The following is a 16,356-nucleotide window of genomic DNA, read 5'->3' as shown; positions in this document are numbered from 1 at the left end:
AAAGAAAGGAAAGAAAGGAAAGAAAGGAAAGAAAGGAAAGAAAGGAAGAAAGAAAGGAAATAAAGAAAGGAAAGAAAGAAAGGAAAGAAAGGAAGAAAGAAAGGAAGAAAGGAAGAAAGGAAGAAAGGAAGAAAGGAAGAAAGGAAGGAAGGAAGGAAGGAAGGAAGGAAGGAAGGAAGGAAGGAAGGAAGAAAGGAAAGGCAGCAACAATAGGAAAGGTGAAGTTTATACAAATCTAACACAATAACTGAGGACTTCATCTTGTATGACAAACTGAATGAAATGTGTACTTAAAATAATCTAATACTTTCAGATGTAAGTGCCTTTTTTTTACGAACCAAGCCTTAGAGAGATACCATGGATTTGTTTTTAGATATTCTCAGTTTTAATATCTGCATAGATTCAAATGACTGACGCCGATATTTTATCGCATCTTGTTTTTGAAGTCACACTTATAACAAGCATCCACATTTTTCACTGCAGAATGGACAAAACAATATTTTTATTGTCAGAGTGATTCTCTAAAGAACTGAAGTGTTAAAAGATTCTTGCTTCCTTGTGTCCTCTCTATGGTTGTTTAACTGCCTACATGATGTACATTCAGCAAAAAAAGGTCCCAGACAGTGTAGAACTAGGATAGCTGATATTACCACTGTTCTTCAGGAACCTGCAGGGAAACACTATCATTTACTATCTCTCTGATATGGTTTATGACAACAGAAATGCTATAAAAAACCAAGTAAAGAAAATTATTCAAGCTAAGCCTTGCTCTATTTGAAAATAACAAGCTAGATCTGAAAACTCTGTCACTTACTAAATCTACCTTTCAAGATGTAAATAGAGAAACTGATGAGAACCAGCAAATCTTAATCTCACAAACAGGTAACATAAGCAAAAAGTAAACCAGGATTGAAACATGAGAGGCAAAAATTCACCAAGAACTTCAGAAGATGAGAAACAGGTAATGCAGTAGAATTTCTTCACTGTTACAAAAGAGACCTCAACAGGTAAACAGAGAAGCAAAGTACAGAGAACTTCTTCCTTGTGAAATGATCTGGCATAAGCTAATGTAAGAAATATTCTGACCTTGAGAATTAAGACTCTAAATTTGTCTGTCTGGATGGCAATGACTTTGCTGCAGTTTGAGGATTATTAAAATATAAAAGGCAAGGATGGCAGTATTTTGTTTAACTGATGATATAAATTTCTGGTGAGAATCAGGATCACTGTGATAGCAGCTGAAAGAAAGCGCTGAACTTTTCATGTTAATGGCATGGGGATGACCATAAAGCTCTTAGTTTCACTGGTAGGAGCTAAACCTGTGAAAAACAACATAAACAAAACAGCATAGTTTGCAGACTTTTCTCCTCCACTAAAAAAAAAACCAAACACCAAGAGACCACAGACCTTGATGCTCACCTAGGTTAAATGGAAGGATTTGAGAATAAAATAAAAAGTTTAAGTCATTGTTCATGAACAAAAATAAGCACAGGTGAAAATCCACATAGTTGGATTCATCAGTTAAAGACCCATCACAGAGTCTACTTGTCTTCATTCTTGTCCTTACTAACTATTCGATTTTTAAGAGAGGAAGCTACTATTTGGCAGGAAAGAGCATGACAGAATCTGGCTCTATGCAAATATGAGAATTTTAGAATGAACATCTTGCAAAGAAACCCCTCTAGGGGACTGAGAAGGATTATCCCTGCTCATTGAGAATAACAGCTGGCAGAATAACATTCCCTCCATCACTGAAGAAAAGGGAAGAGCTGCAGCTAGTTACAGATGTACTCTAGCCAGTAAAAGCTCTTACTCTGGTTCTCTGTCTCTCACTGACATCACTCACTAACCTTTCGGTTTTTTTCTATTTTAATTACGTTCTGTCAGAGTGATAAACCCTGTCTCAGACAGTAGCAGAATAAAGGTAATTGTCTGGACTGCCAGGCCTTCAAACTGATAAGTGTTAAAAAAGGTTTCATCTGGGAAAAGTCAAATGTTAAGAAGTCCAACCCAGTAATAATGAACTCAGTTGATATTGTAGCCTCAAAAATAAAACACCTCTAAGTGGCCACTCAGCTGTTTGAACACTGACTGTGCATAAATGAGAGCACGTTTGCTATTAAAAGAAAGAAAAGAAGGCATGAACTCATTTCTCTGTCACCTCTGGATGTAGAGTATATAGTTTTCACTGCAAATAATTTCCAGTCACAGTAAAAATTTGGTTTCTGAGAAACTTGCCAGAAAGTAAAGCCACTTGGACGAAGGAGTATTATGACACACCATCTTTTAGGCCTCATAGTGAAAGCAAACACTGGGGAAGAAAAAATTGCCCCACAGGTCTGGTGAATAGTCAGGGCAGGTCATATACTGCGTCATGCTGAGGAGCTACGGAGAGCAGACTGTGAGTTTGCTCCCCTCCCCTCCCTAGCAGATGGAGAGGGAACTGGCTCATACTCCACACAGAGATGTAAAGATGGGCACGCTATCCCCAAACACAAGATAAAAAACACACCCTCCATTCTCCAGACCCACACAGCACTGAGCTCTAATCTGGTCTCCAGTTTAAGAGGCACAGACAACCCTCTGCATTTATTTTCTGCAAAGTTACAGACCAGTATCTGCCAAATCATTTGGCTTATCAATTTTAATTATCTTTAGGTTTTTATTGTAACCTGACAAATGCTTTCATTTGAGTGGCAAGCATCACTCTTGAAGAAAAGACAAAGGCTCTGTTATCATCTTTCTCTACACCTTTAGAATTCAAGAGAGCAGCCATCGAATTCAGAACTCAAGATTTCTCACCAGAGCCACTGCAGCGTTTTAAACACTAATTAGAACTAAAAATGCCGTTGTAAAATTGCAGTTAGTTGGTTTCTCAGCTGGTATTAAAGAGAAGAGCCCCACTGAGCTAAGCTCATGTTCATACCACATGAAAACACACACCACATGGCTATGATCGTATTCCCTCCTTACAACGTAAGGATATTCAAACAGCTATTGAACACAGCATACCAAATCTATGTTCACAAGGATTTTACTTCAAACTTGTATCAAAATACTCTCTAGTGACGGAATTCAGATCTGGGGCTGGGATAGTACATATTTTGTTCTAATTGCTCTGCACGTTTTGGGGGGAAATACATACAGGCGTAGAAAGTAGAACTGCTTTTCTTTGAAAGATTCATTAGGTATACTACAAATATACAGAAACGGTAGCTTTTGCAGTTAATTATTAAGTTTTAATTTTTTAGATAAATAATATTTTTGGAGTATAAGTTTGCAGAAAAATTCTGGAAATAAGTCTGGATATCTTAAGACTAGTTCTGGGAGCTCTGTATTCCCAGACTCACCTCAATTTACATTGCAGGGTGTAGGTTCAACAATTTTGTGATGGATATGAAACTATGATCATCACAGGAAATGCTTTATGGTAGAAGAAAATCCACATCTGATTTACTAGATGAGGAACAAGTTTTATCTCCCTAAGGACAGCTTAATGAAGAAGACTGCCTTGCCTGTCTATCTCAGTCACCAGGATTTTCTCATTAAGATCTAATTTTTTTAACATTTTGAAGGAATGTAGCTTTAACTGCTGCATCTGTTATTCTCCTTGTAATGACATTAATATCATGCACCAATTAGCAAAGAAACGTTATTTGTGTAGAAAACTGCTTAAACCTGCAGCTTATGCCTACAACTAGACCCCAGGACTCAAGGGAATACAAAGGCGGATAAATGAATGATCTTATATATAACCCGGTGTTGACATATCTATGCTCTGTTTGCATTATGGCTGTATGCATGGCCACATATTTTACAGGCAGTGCATGCAATCATTCACTGCTGCTTGTACTCATATCTTCTCAACAAACAAACAAAAACATTTACAGTCAATGTATTCAACTGAATGCATTTATAAAAAGGGAAAATGAATTCATCTTAAAATGAAAAAACATCAAGCAAACAAAGGAAATTCAATGCAACCAGTGAAACTGTTACAACCTTGATTCCTATGTATATGTTCCTGCAGTGGGTATCTAAAATGGAAAAACCTGTCCACCACCACTGAAGAATCAAGCACACAGTATGGATAGCACTGTCGTTTTCCCAACTGCTTTGCAAAAACTGGTTTCTGATATATGACCTGTAATCTCCAAGAACTGTTAACTGAACAAGGTAGAAAAGGCAAAACTCCAAGCCATTTCTGAGCAGAAAAACAGAAACCTCCATTTCTGTGGGCTTCATTGGCTACAGCTGACCTTTCAGATGTCTAAGCTCCAACTGAAGCTCATTCTGGGCTTCAGGCATTTGCAACCTTACTCCATGTTGACCCTCTGATGTCTAATAAGATACACCAATCTTTAGTTCTTCTCCTGGCCAGCTCACCTGGCAAGGACAGAAGGGAAGAAACATTGTCAGCAGCCTAAGGCTAGCACACAAAAAGGCCCTGTTAACAGATGCTTAAAAATTAGTCTAACTCCTGGTCCTAGGAGTCAAACTCATTCAAGCACAGTCTCACTGTGAGTGGGATTCATGTGATGCAAACAGACCCTCTCACAGCTCTCTGAGTTGGAAAATGATCCGAAATGCAAAGGACCTATCTGAATTAAAGTTCTGCTTAATTATAGCAACAGTAGGATTCTGTCAATTCATTACTTTCTCTAAGTGCTGCATTCCTTTTGGCAAATAATCACTGTTTTGTTTGGAAGCAGCTCCACAGTTACTCTTTCACAGCTCAGAGAGGTTAAGAGCTAAGAAGCCAAATCTGTCAGATATGTTTTGAAGCTTGCAAATGATTAGCGGTAGGATCCCCCATATTTTCATCCATATCTGGAATTCAGGAAATATAACATCTTCAGAGTGTCAGAAAAGAGACCCAGATCAAGTTTACACTAACTGTGGGATGGCACGGGTTTATAATCTGCCAACATTCAGTTTTAAATTTGAATTTAGACCAAGTGCTCCAAAATATTCAAAGGTAACATGACTTCTCTTCAATGTAGGATTAACAATGAGTCAATAGAGTGAAAAATATCTTACTAAACATGCAAACTCTAAGGAAACATGCTACAACACACAGCCTTTATGTTCTCTCTTAATTAGAGGATTACGTAAAGGAATAGCATGGAATACTTCCGTGGTCACCTTCCTAGTTCCTTCCTGGTTACACGCTGGTCTTTAGGAAGGCCTAGAGAAAACTATCACAGTATGACTTGAGTTCTTTAAGGAATGTAATTATGAAAATGCTGTAATTTAGACTATGTTGTAAAAATGTTTGTATTTCAGGAATAAAGAGAATTTTAAAGGCAGATGTGGTATGAACCCAGAAGAGTACAAGTTGTTCCAGATCTACATTTAGTACTAAACAATCACATCATATAAAACTAATAACAGTGCTAAATTATAATTGTTAGTTACATCAAATATTAGTAATTTTACAAAGCATGAAAATAAAGTCATTACTCATAGTCCTGTTCAAAAAAATTCCTTTATTTGCCTCATAGAATGGTTTGGGCTAGAAAGGACATGAAAGATCATCTTGTTCCAACCCCCTTGCTGTGGGCAGGGACACCTTCAACTAGAATCAACCTGTTCATGAAAATTCATACTTACTACATCTAATTCTCCCTGAAAGTAAAAGTGGCTACTAAGAGGTGGCAAAAGCAGTAGACAGAAGCAGAATTAGCCCTTGAAAAATCATCTCAAAGTACTTTTTGCAGAAACTGACATATTTTTAGAAGTGGATTTTTAAATGAAATTAAAGTGAGGAAACTATCTAGCACCTCAAAAATGAGCTAGGACATTCCAGAGAGATGGAAGACCATAATTAAAGGACAATACAAACCCTCTGAACATGGAGTGATGCAAGATGGTGGACAAAAAGGAGTCCAAGTTACCAGGGCTCCTACCAAGACTATGTGACCATATTCTAGCTTAACAGAATCCCAATGCTGGAAACCAATAATTTATATAAGAAACATTATTAGCAGTTTAGGTTGTAGTCACCAAATTTCTAGCTTATCAGTTTTGCACAGAATCACAGTCATGAATAAAAGTGAGGGGTCTAAGTCACGTGCAGAAAAAAGGAAGGGATAAACACCGTCAGGGGAATCACAGAAGTCTCCATTTTGTTTTAGAGCCCATTGAAATGAGAGATGTTCCAACCTGCCTTTCCCACTTGCCATACTACGTGAATCTGACAAAACAAACCACATTTGAATACAAAGACATAAGAAAATGTTAAAATCAGCATTTATCACTTGCTATTATTATTGCAGTGCTTCTGTGTCAGAACAAGAATTAACTGAAGACTGGTAAAGACGGGCAAATGTCACCATTCACAAGAATGGCACTCTTCTAATATCTGTGAGATAACTCTTGGTCTCATTTAACTAAGAAGTACTTTCCCTTTTATACATGGTACTAAATAAATATTTTTATAAATATTTATAAATTTTATTAAATGGTAATAAATGGTACTTAAAACAACCGCTATAGATGTTAGTAAAGCTAGAATCCCATTCAAGGCAGAGTAGTCTGACTAACCTGACCTGTGTAAAACAAGCCAAAGCATCTGACTCACTAATCCTTGCCTCAAGCCCAGAAGCATTTGGGAGAGACAGACAGTAGCTGTCAATGCAAGCAGCTGCAGGAATTGTGTTGTTAAGTTGCTAGGGATCACGACATCTTTATTAGCAATTAGTACTCTCCTTATTTCATACAGCTTCATAATTCAATGTGCAGAACACTCCTGGCTATGTATTTGCACTACTCAAGAGGAAATCAGCAGTGCAAACACAAGAATACAGACTTCAACAGAATATTGAACAGAAATCCTTATTCAAAGCCTAGCAAAAGAGGTTGCCAAGAAAGTATGCTAGATTTGCAGAACCATCATCCCAGCAAAAATCACTAATACTACTGGTCATAAAAACCCAACCTACCCGTATCATTAAAACTGATTTAGTGTGATTGAGTACCCTTTCAAAGCCTTCAAGTGACATAACCTCTTAAACCATTTTAAGTTAAGCTTGAGTGTTTAAAGAACTTATCATGCAGTCCATTGATAAGCATGCAACACTCTAACAATACAAGCTGCTTAGGTGTCTTCTGTGGCATAAAATACACATTTAGAGACTGCAGGTGGGCACCAAGACAAACACATAAACACATCCAACTGAAATACCTTCAACAAGGTTCTCAGAAATAAGTAGACTTCTAGGTCCTTTATCAGAATCTGAAGAGTAATTTCTCAGCAGATATGACTGATCCCACATATAAAATGCATTTTTCTGACCCTTAAACAGTGGTTTTGTTTCCATCCTTCTCCAGGAAAGACCTGGAGATCCTCTTCTCTCCCTAAACTTCACTCACTTATAAACAAAGCTGCATAGAGCAAATTGCAACTTCACTGTGTCTCAGAAATACATACTTATGAAGAATACAAAGCAGTCTTCAAGGGAGCACAGGGCCATGGGTTACGAGATAAATACACTCTAGAATGAGTTTCTTTCATCTTCTCTCTGAAGGAGGAAGCAATTACGAGCTTCCGTTTGCTTTGTCCGCTAGCAAACCTTCCCTTTCATAAACATACATCACCCTTCAGTTAAAGCTTATTCCACAGGGCAAATGTTCTCCAGAACAATCCCAAGAAGCTCCAATTAACTTGACAATTCACTTTCTTGCATGGTACATTTTCGCCTGGATGTTCCATTGACCCAGTTAAGAGAAGTAACTGCGTCGGTCTGCTCCTGAATTCAGTGGTGCAGTCACTGATCCAGCTGCCCACGAAGCACAGAGAGAAGTGCCTTTGCATACCCTGCACATCCTCTCTGTTTTCAATCAATGAAAAACACAAAACACAAACCCAGCACATTTCTGTTTTCTTCCATTGCAATGGTGAGGGAATCTGAAAAGAGCAGACAGAAAGCAGCTGGCACAAAAGACTACCCTTGCTCATCACCATGTAGCTGCCTGGCTTGTAACATTGTCCACAATGAAGATTCAACACGAAGGGATACAAAAGATTCCCCACAGCCACCATTACAGCCGTTCGCCTCTGCACATACTAAATTTTCCAATATCATTTAGAACAGACTAGTTCAAATCCTCGTAACATAATCAGCACAACAAATAAAACAACCAGCACTGTAGACTTTCTCCTCTGGGACAGTAAAAGCAATCTAGTTGCCTCACGCTCTGTATAAACAAGAATAAAACTGGAATAACTCTGTTGACCACAATGGACTTATTCCAACAATACACTAATCAAAATGAGATCACAAGTTAACTCAATATATACAAATAGTGACAGCTGCTGGTTTCTATAGCAAAATGTAGTAAATAATTATCATCAGAAATACAAGCAAAAGTGACACCTATGTATGATTCCATTACATGTTTCCATGGAAATGACAGGTTTGTAATTCTCACTAATTCAACTCAACTAAATGAATTACATCCAAGTAAAAAAGCCAGCAAAAAAATACTACCTCAAAATCAATCACAGAAGCAACAGAAATTCCTACCCATGTTTTTAAATTAAAGCACCCTTGATTTTAAAGTTTTTTTAATCAGTTTTTTAAAAAACGTGGTTTTTACTACCTTCAAAAGAATATTAAAGATTATGATTTTCCTATCAGCAGTGTATATAACCATAAAATCAAAATCTTAAGTCACCAACAACTCATTTTCATTCCACTAAGGTGTTTTAAGCAGGATTTCAGTCTTTTCTCACAAAAAATCCAAGTAAGACAATCTAATCAATCAGTAATGTCCTCAAGATGGCCTCATATATGCAATGAATTAAACATTCTCAAATGTTTTATTTTTTTCAAAGTGGCAAAGACTCACTACATCCCAATCATATTTCCCAGATGGTGTCATGAACCTCTTAACACTTCATTTCCATCATGTTCCATGTCTTGAGAAACCTGTTTTCAATCTTTCAAACACAAACAGGGCCTCCGCCCTCTGTCCCCTGATGCTAGATTCAGCAGTCCCCAGCCAACATATTCTTCATATTCTTTTTCAGATGAATAAATTCATCTCCTCCCTCATCAATCACATTGAAACCTTCAATGACAGGTTCATGTTCTTCAAAGCTCTTCATAAATTTATTATTTATGTCTTCTATGACGAAAAGGAGGATGTGCATTCATCAGAAAAAAGTAGCTCCAAACCAGTCTAAGAAAAGCATCTGCAAAGCTGACTTGACACCCCTCTTGCTCCCAGTGTACTGTAGCTGTGACCTAGAGATACTGCTGGTTTTATATTTCACCTAGAGACTTGATAATTCTCAGTTCTGCTGCTTAAAATGAAAAGCTCTAGTGGCATCTAAATTCAGTTCTGAGGATTTGGCTTGGTGTCCGTATGTGGAAAAACACAGAATGCATTAATCTGAGTTGAAGCTCCAGAAGCTGAAATTCTATCTTTATACCTGCTTCGTCTTGCATCCAGTCCTTTAATTTTAGTATAACATTCCTGTACAGGAGTGTTTTCGGTCCTTCAAGTGTCTAAGGACACTTAGGGTCTCCCTGTTATTGTTGCCTTTTGAGATCCACGTTGTACTTAACATCCACAATTTTCTATTTTGCTTATCGATTTCAGATGATTTTCTCTCTAGCGACAGAGTAAGTCATTCATTATAATCAAAGTTCTCTGGTTCTCACTTTGCATAAGAAACCTAGGACTAGAGAGACCACCCAAGTCTGTGAATCCAGTGTCCTGCACACACAACTATCCATACATATTGACATCAGCAGAAGAAAGCTTCACAGAGTATCTGTTTCACACAGCCCTATCTATAAATCAGAGAACACATTCAGCAGCTCATAGTAAGCTCTGGAATTTCCCATAATTACAATGTATGTCAGCTGAATATGAAATTCAAAATTTTATCTTTCTTGTATATTAATGCTAGAACTTGGAATTCCAATGTTTGTCCCCAAAACATTTCAGTATTTGTCCCAGGCTGTCTGTGTAACAAAATTCATGAAAAATCAGTGGAGCTGGCTGGACTGAAAACTATGTTTTTGAAATCAACATTCCCTCAACTGACCAGAAGACTGCAAACCCAGGTCTTTCTTCCTTATACCTCTTTCTCACTCTCCTAGCTATATAACAGCTGTTTTTTTGACAAATCCTTTATCAACACCTCAGTCTCAAATTCTAGTGATTCTGGAGATCAAGAGTTGTGTGCTTGAAAAACCCCAGTGAGAGTAAGGAAACAAAGCTACTCCTCATCTGGTAGATTATTCAGGATGAGGACCTGCATTACTATGATGAACCCTGCTCAGTGTTTTCAAAAAATACTCATAAGTGGTCCAGTTCCAGGAGAAGATGGTGGTACCAGATTCCAAGCTGGCGGACATACTCGCCCTATTGCCACTGATGCAAGTGCCTCAGCTCCAGAGAAAGTCACTTGCCATTTACATTAAAATTCCCACTGACTCGCAATAAGAATTTCCTTTTTCACTAGGCAGGTGTCTGGATCGTTCATCTGAGCTGCCTAAAGCACATTTTGCAGGTGCTTCATTCTGGTCTGGGATTTCATTTTGTGCATTTGAAATTTAACTCGTTCAGCCTAACCTACAGAACTCTTGCTGGATTCATCTCTACTTGACTTTTGCAGGAGCTGGAATATAAAGCTTAAGAAACACAGGAAACAGTTTTAGCATCATTTGCCCAGAGCTCTAGGGCTCCATTCCTCCTTCTATCACAGACTTGATACCTTGGGTGATGCAAGCCATCTCCTCAAAGAATTACGTTCCTAATCTGCATCCAGGGGATCTCACTTGAAGAACTGCTGGGCATTCACAGCTACCTCTAAACTTGAGCATTTTACATATCTGAAACATATACAGTGCCTAATGCAGACAGCTGCCCCTTCTGGCATCTCCAAAATAGCTACTGTTTGGTGTTTCAAATTTGTAGTTTTGTAGCTTATTGACTTACGACTACCATTGATAGCTCCCCTGCCTACAAAACTGGGATACAGTCAACCCCTATCTCTAAGGGAGTTCAGTTCATTATAGATTAATTACATTTAGTGATAGGTTTTGCATGAATAAATAACACTGTCCTCATGTCTGAAAAGTGTGACACAAACAATGCACAGAGCCAAACTGCAGCTTTGCAAGGAGAAAACAGAATACTCAAGATGTGCTTATTAAATAAGAAGCATTCACCACATGCTTCAGAAAAAAATATTACTAACTTCATGATCAAATAATTAAATACTGCCCTCCACTGCACATGTACCAGGATGGGAAATTCAGTGTGTATGGGTAACCATCCATCTGGTATTTTAGGTTGCTTTCATAACCTTATAAATAAACGATCTCTTAACTTAATCTTTATGTACATTACACATACAAAATAACTATCAGCAGTGCTGAATGCAGCAGGAATGGCTCCTAACTTGTAAGAAAATGTGTATCATTTCTATGCTACTATTATCTAAATATCACACGTGAAAGAAATCCAAACTCACATCTCTCATCATTTTCACTGCTTCCCTGGTCCTTCCCAGCTTCCTTGCACACATTGCCAGCCTCCTTTTAATATATACTAACACATTGGTGTCCCTTCCTGTAAAAAAGGAAAAAGAAAAAGCATTAAGATAAAACAAAGGTTCATTTACTATTCCAACACAAAACACAGTTTTCTTGCCATTTTTTTCTTATTCACTACCATCAATATTTTAATGAGAATTTAATAAAAAATTACCAAATTCTGATGATTTAGATGTGGCATAACAGCACTGAAATCAGTGGAATGATTCCAGATATACAGTGTGATAAATAAGAACTCTTGGGTTGGCCTTACACCTGTGAAATATAAGCAGATCTGAAGGTACAGAAAGCACTATAGGGTACAGACCATCAAGTTCTCAAGTGAGGCAAGGAGAACTCCTATGAGGTTAACACTGGTACAAAACTCTGTGGTCACACTTACCAATTCATACACATGGTAAAGACATGGGCATTGATGAAAATGTCTTTTTTAAAAGTTTTTACAAACATACTTGTTAATAAGGAGAAATAGCAAAGCAAATCCTTATACTCCAACAGTCTTTTTCTTAATGATTAGAAGAAAAGTAGTACATGCTGAACTTTCTGTTCACAGCCTTTACTTGTTACCTAATTATCATCTTCAAATTCCCCACACCACTAATTACAGATGGCAAATAAACATGTTTCAGATATGACAGTCCCGTGTGCTAGAAGACGCCCTAACAGTAAAGATGACAGAAACTGAGCAGCGGCAATAATTATTCTCTTTGAGAATTCTTATTCCTTTCATTTCTCATTCACTTCCCTATACTTCCAATGCAAACTCTTAAAATGCTTCTGGGCCAACAGGAAATGAGTGGGAAGCTAATCATCTAAAAAATTACAATATCATGAAAATATAAGACACCTGCTACAAATTATCTTTTGGTATAATATGTGGTCTGTAAAGATTTTAGCCTGTTCCTAACATTTTCAAGCCTTTCATAATAAGAACAACATGTGTGCTGAAAACATTCCAAAGACCTACAAATTGTTTTAAAGCTGTAATTAAAATTTTCAGATAGATTAAGCAGCAGGTTGAAAGGTCTCACTTCGGAGGAAAAACATAAATAAAGGAGGGAAGAACTTCTTTAGCTGTATTTTATATTACCTGATTCCTTATCTCTGTATGGATTCCTATATATTTAATACACAATTTATTAGTTACATCTGTTTCAACATGCTTATATAGTGTACATGAGGTACACATGAGGTTAAGCTTTTTTCAGACTTTTCAGAAGGAATGGTCAAAAGGCATTTACTTACTATGAAATCAAGATAATCTTCCAGGACAAAATTCTCTTATGTGACTAACAATTTGGGGTGCCTAAAATGAGCAATCTTAAAAAGAAGACTGCCTATGTTTTCTATAAACAAGCACCTCTTGAAAGAAGCCAAGTTGGGTACTCAAAGCCATTTACTCTTAAAATTTACAGTCTAACATAAAATACCATATCAAGGAGATGGAACACATGAATAAACAGAAATATAGAGCAAGGTGCTAGAACAACAAATATGCTGTTGTTCAAGAAATAACAGTGTGTTTCACCTGTAAAATACGAAATGCCCACTTGTCATCCAAAATTTACTTCAAAGACCAGAAATGCAACAACTGACCTCTAAGAATCATGGAACAGCAACACATCGGTCCACAGTCCTTCCTCTCCACCCTTGTAAACCATGCAGAAGTCCAGCATATAATCAAGAGACTCCTGCGTGAAGCCCCTTTGTCCAAGGCACCATCTGAGGCTGGAATTTTTCTTATTTCTGTGGGTGCACACTGACATTTTCAAGGGGAGACTGGGTGGTATAGAGAAGTGGGATCACCCAGGCCCTCCTGAAGACCCTCCTGAATACAGTCAGAGCTGGGAGTCACTTTTCAGCCCCCCTGTTCTGTGGCAATGCACCTAATTTTGTGATTCAACTAGTTAGTTCCTCAGCTGAAATACTGAAGGATTTGGGTGTCAAATTTGACCAGGAGAGCAGTCATCTAGCACACACCGGTTACAGAAATACCATACATGTAACTGCCTGCACAAACTTAACCAGGTTAACTTGAACATAAGCATCATGACAGTGTTTACTAATTACTTATTGTGTACTTTTCCGAGTAATTTTCTGTACTAAAGATGAATTGAGTGCACAAATTAAGGTTTCGCAGAAAACCATAAGCTTGCTAGAGCACAAAAACTGCTTCAAGGGCTCAGCTGCTCTATATTTTTACTTTCATCAAAAATAAACAAATCATCCTAAATATCATTTTACAACCAACAAATGTTTGAAATACTACCCCCAAGCTTTATAAAACCTCAGGGTTTCACGTACAGACTTGCATACACTTTTGAAACCAGAGATCACAGACAGTTTCACTGTGTACAATTTTTATCAGCAATCTCCAAATTATGTGAGACAGCCAGAGACTGTGAATTCAGGTCCTGAGAAACCTGAAGATGCTCAAAGTATGTTAGTGCTTGTATTTATGTAATTAATTGCTGTTATTTTTGTTTAGGGTAGCCACTAGACTGTTGGCTTTATTATGTCTTTGGTCATTTCCTTTAAGTGAACCCTCATGTATTTTCTTGGATTCAAGGAGTAGCTAATAAATATCAAAACAGCTAAATCTGCTTATTCAAAATTTTAAAAACATAGTAAAAATCTAGACTTTCAACTAGATCACCGTATTATTCCAGTTGTTAATTTCTATGTTTCTGTGACCTTTCTTAATATATGCAACTAACTTTTCAAATGTCAGACTCCTTAATGGGTCTCATTAACTTTTACACAGAACAACACAGTGTACCCATTTATCCTCAGAGCTGACAGAAAAAAATTGGCAAAGCATCACTTTGCTCCTATTTCCATCATTCTTTAGCGCTTTTTCACAAAATGAACCCATGTTTTCAAAATGGCTAAAGGCACTTCAGTGCAACTTCCTTAAACTGAGTCCAGCATTTTCTAAATATCAGATCTCTTCTGGCTCTAATACCTTTTCTTTTCTGTTAAGTTCATGCTACAGTATTTTCTGCCATGACAAAGAAAAGGCATATCTGGAATCTGAGCACTGATAACTAAGCAAGAGAATCAAGCGAAAACACTGAAACAGAATAGTCTGGCTCTAGGGCCATATTCCAGCTAATGCCAAATACTGATTGCACAGTTCTCAGAGGGGAAAGAACACCAAAAAAACCCCCCACCTAAAAACCCCAAATAACTCCCTGGAACTTCTCTCCCTTAGAACTGGCTGTTCCCTCATAAGAAACTTACTGTGTTGGGCTTCATACTGGGCACCATGGTGCTGTAACTGCTGACTGCGCCTGTAACAGCCCTCTCCAGCTTTCAGAGCTTGCTTGAACAGCTTCTCTGCTTCTACAATTGTTGTTGCTTCCTCTTCAGCTAAGAGAATATAGGCAGTGGCACACCTGCAAAAATATCAGAGTAAAAACCATGAGAAGGGTGCATGATGTAAAAGCTATGCGAAGACATGAAGACTGGCAAGGATGTATTAAGTATGGAAGTAAGGTGATTTTGTCCATGTTCTTTTCTGATGAACTATTTTGATGAATAAATATTCAGTCAACCAGATCGCGACTCTCATTTTTAGGCACTATATCACTCAGCCCTTGAGTAAACCTACTGACAACTGTCCCAGAAAGTAAAGTACTGTCTCACTAAGCCTACATCCCTAAAACTCCTTCTGGAAAACAAGACTAGTTTTATGCACTATTGTTTTAACACAAACTGTCTCCATTACTGTAATGGTTTGAAAAGAATCAACAGACCTATAACATTTGCCATATGCAAAGAACAGATTATAAATGTAATTGTAGAGATTAAAAAACAACAACAACAAAAACTCAAGCCAACCCAAGCAAAAAACAAAACAGAAATGTGCCCTTGCAGCAGAGTTGCACTAGGAGGAGTTTTTCCAGCAGGTCAAGGGAAGTGATCCTTCCCCTTTACTCAGCCTGGCGAGGCCACACATGGGTGTGCTGTGTCCAGTTCTAGACTCCCCAGTACAAGAGGGACATGGACATACTACAGAGAGTCCAATGAAGGGCCATGAAGATGATTAGGGACTAGGGTATCTCACATATGAGAAAAGGCTCAGACAGTTGGGACTGTTCAGTCTGGAGAGGAGAAGACTTTGGGGGGAATTTGTCAATGTTTGTAAATACCTGAAGTGAGAGGGCAAAGAGGACAGAGATAGGCTCTTTTTAGTTGTATCTGGTGACAGGACCAGAGGCAGCGGGCACAAAATGAGACACACAAGGTTCCCCCGAACATCAGAAACATTTCTTTTACTGAAAATGCTGGCACAAGTTGTCCAAGGAAGTTGTGAAGTCTCCCTCCTTGTAGATATTCAAAAGCCTGCTGGACATGGTCTTGTGCAATGCGCTGTAGGTGGCCCTGTTTGAATGGAGGGGTTGGATAATGACCTCCAGAGATCCCTGCCAACCTCAACCAGTCTGTAATTCTGTGATATCTAAGTAGAACAGGATAGTCTTAGAGCTCATTTCTGCCTTTTATGCTACATTCTCTCAGTTAAATCGCTATACAAGAACAAACAATTCTTTCACTTCTTCTAATGAAATACATGAAGGACAATCTGTAAAGCACCAGTTTATGGAATTCCAGAATGCAGTAATCTCTGTCGGCAACCTAAGGGACTCTCTCCACTTTATGCACTTTAGCAACATTTATACAGTTTGCCATACCAGTAAAGCATTCCTGCACTGGTTTTGTGTTTATTGCGGGATCTCAAAATACTACACTTCTCATTGAGGAAATGAGTAACAGACTC

At 37.9% G+C, this 16,356-nt stretch overlaps 1 protein-coding gene across 3 annotated transcripts in view; it reads right to left on the bottom strand.

Annotated features, from left to right (window-relative positions):
* Nucleotides 1-16,356, bottom strand: part of ST7 (suppression of tumorigenicity 7) — a 142,833-nt gene that overhangs the window by 33,504 nt on the left and 92,973 nt on the right. For all 3 annotated transcript variants that reach the window (XM_027660608.1, XM_027660624.1, XM_027660615.1), the window contains exons 7-8: nt 14,820-14,974; nt 11,495-11,592 (exon numbers count right to left, since the gene is read on the bottom strand). In XM_027660608.1, the coding sequence (XP_027516409.1) occupies nt 11,495-11,592; nt 14,820-14,974 (253 nt within the window). The remainder of the gene's footprint in view (nt 1-11,494; nt 11,593-14,819; nt 14,975-16,356) is intronic.

The sequence above is a fragment of the Corapipo altera genome, unplaced genomic scaffold, assembly GCF_003945725.1.
Source record: "Corapipo altera isolate COAL_440 unplaced genomic scaffold, ASM394572v1 1, whole genome shotgun sequence".
NCBI lineage: Eukaryota > Metazoa > Chordata > Aves > Passeriformes > Pipridae > Corapipo > Corapipo altera.
Note: the sequence above shows the minus strand (reverse complement) of the source record. Positions and strands in the feature narration are given on the sequence as shown.